This window comes from Neophocaena asiaeorientalis, unplaced genomic scaffold, assembly GCF_003031525.2.
Source record: "Neophocaena asiaeorientalis asiaeorientalis breed wild unplaced genomic scaffold, Neophocaena_asiaeorientalis_V1.1 scaffold116, whole genome shotgun sequence".
NCBI classification, from domain to species: Eukaryota; Metazoa; Chordata; class Mammalia; order Artiodactyla; family Phocoenidae; genus Neophocaena; species Neophocaena asiaeorientalis.
The window spans coordinates 3,398,650-3,401,025 of NW_020174561.1; the positions used below are offsets into that span (position 1 = coordinate 3,398,650).

The 2,376-nt window shown below is 45.1% G+C and overlaps 1 protein-coding gene across 1 annotated transcript; it reads left to right on the forward strand.

The window, feature by feature from the left end:
* The first annotated feature begins 490 nt into the window (after nt 1-490).
* On the forward strand, nt 491-1,386 carry TAS2R16 (taste 2 receptor member 16). Its single transcript, XM_024757782.1, is given in 4 exon segments — nt 491-507; nt 509-1,028; nt 1,031-1,136; nt 1,139-1,386. Coding segments are annotated over 4 exon segments (891 nt in total).
* Nucleotides 1,387-2,376: the final 990 nt, after the last annotated feature.

Sequence of the window (2,376 nt, forward strand, 5' to 3'; positions counted from 1 at the left end):
TTTTTTTTTTTTGCGGTACGCAGGCCTCTCACTGTTGTGGCCTCTCCCGTTGCGGAGCACAGGCTCCAGACGCGCAGGCTCAGCAGCCATGGCTCACGGGCCCAGGCCGCTCCGCGGCATGTGGGATCTTCCCGGACCAGGGCACGAACCTGTGTCCCCTGCATCGGCAGGCGGACTCTCAACCACTGCGCCACCAGGGAAACCCTAGGGATGCTTTTTATGGGAATAATCAAATCACCTCAGGAGCAAGAATCCACACTCAAACAACATTTCCCTGCATCCAGGCCTGATAACAAACCAGCAGGCAAAGCATAAGCAAATCCTGCAGATAGGAAAATGGGAAAGTCAAAAATAAGCCCAGAAAAATTTGCATCCAGAGGGAGATATTTTCTTGTGTGAAACACTAGTGGGGCCAGGAATCTGGTCCCTACCTGGAAATTGTTGCAGAGATTCTGAGTCTGTGCCCAGGAAGTTTCTTTGGAATAGAAGGATGATAACCATCCAACTCTGTCTTCTTCATGATCATCTATATGCTGAAGCTCTTGACAATAATTATGCAGAGCAGCTTAACTGTTGTAGTGCTGGGCACAGAGTGGGTAAGTTTCCAAAGGCTGTCACCTGTGGAAATGATTCTCACCGGCCTGGGTGTCTGCTGCTTCTGTCAACTGTGGTCATCGATGCTGTACAACTTTTGCTCCCACTTCTACCCTAATTACAAATTTTGGCACTTCAGTATCTTCTGGGAATTTACTAACATTCTTTCATTCTGGTTGACCAGCATGTTTGCTGTCTTCTACTGTGTCAAACTCTCCTCCTTCAGCCACCCCATCTTCTGGCTGAAGTGGAGAATTGTGAGGTTGGTTCCTTGGCTGTTGCTGGGTTCTCTGCTGATTTCTTGTGTGTCTATCATCTTTGCAGCTGTTGGGCATTACAGCAAGATTCAACTAATCTCCATGAGGCATTTCCCTAGAAACAGCACCATGACTGAGAGACTTGAGATATTCCTGTGGGATTCTTCCATGTGTCACAAGTGGTTGTGTTGATTATTCCTTTCCTCCTGTTCCTGGCCTCCACCGTCTTGCTCATGGCCTTATTATTCCAACACCTGAGGCAGATGAAAGATCATCACACCAGCCACTCTCCAGCCTGGAAGCTCACTCTACTGCCCTGAGGTCTCTTGCCGTCTTCCTCATTTTCTTCACCTCTTATTTTCTCACCCTACTAATCTCCATGTGGAGTGTCCTTTTTAATAAGGGGTCCTGGTTCTGGGCCTGGGAAGCTATCATCTGTGCTCTAGTCTCTATTCATTTGACTTCACGGATGCCGAGCAGCCCTAAACTGAAAAGGGTTTTAAAGGTAAAGTGCTGGGACCTAGAGGCTGCCTGAGGCACAGGGGACAAGAAGACCCCTGGGCAAATGGGTGTTTGCACTGATACAACTAATATCAATAACCTAACCTGCAGGACTCTTCACAATCCCCTGCGTGATGGTGATGCACCATAAATGCAAGCCTCAATCTCTTTCCCTACAGCCATCTATCTCCAAACAAGCAATCCCTTCTCTATTCTATGCCACTCCTTTCTTTTGCTTTCCACAGTCCCCAGGTTGGCCCCAACTTTCTCATGACATCTCCATCTCTCCTTAGTCCTCTCTACCTCTGAAATCTTTCTCCCAGTATATTCAACACAAGAGACCCAAAGTCACGGTATCTGCATTTTTTTATTTGACCCATTCCATGACTGCCAATTCTTCATACTAATATGAATCCCTTCCCCACAAGAATTTATTGCCCACATCCTGAATGTTCTCCATGCTAAGCCCTTGATTTACTTTCCATATTTTAGTCAAGAAGAGATCTTGTATCTCTCTCTCCGTTGCTTCTGTACTTTTATTCAATAATATGGTTTTCCTTATTTGTGTCTCTTCCAAATACTGTGCCTTTATGCTTTTAATATTCAAGTCAAATTTTAACTCTTCTTTTTCTTGCCAAGACATTACTTCCCCCAGAACAGCAGATGACTTACCCAATCTAGGGTCACCCTGGAACCTCTTCAAATATTGGCAATTTAATTTGACCAACTGCACACAGTTTCCATTGGCTGGATTCTTGCCTCTTCATGGTACCACAAGTTGGAATGGACTTTCTAGAAATATTCCCAGATTGAGGCTTAGCTCATTCTCTTCCATACATAACCCAGATATCAGCTGGGAACTCCTCTTTGTAAAATCTGAGTGACATTGGCTTAAGTTTTCTGTAATTTTCTATTCTGTGTTCTCTGACAATCCAAAGTCCTTCCCAAATGGATAAGAATACAGGAACCACACAGGAATCGAATTAAAATCACGTACAGGACTTTCGTGTTCTTTAGAAGTCCT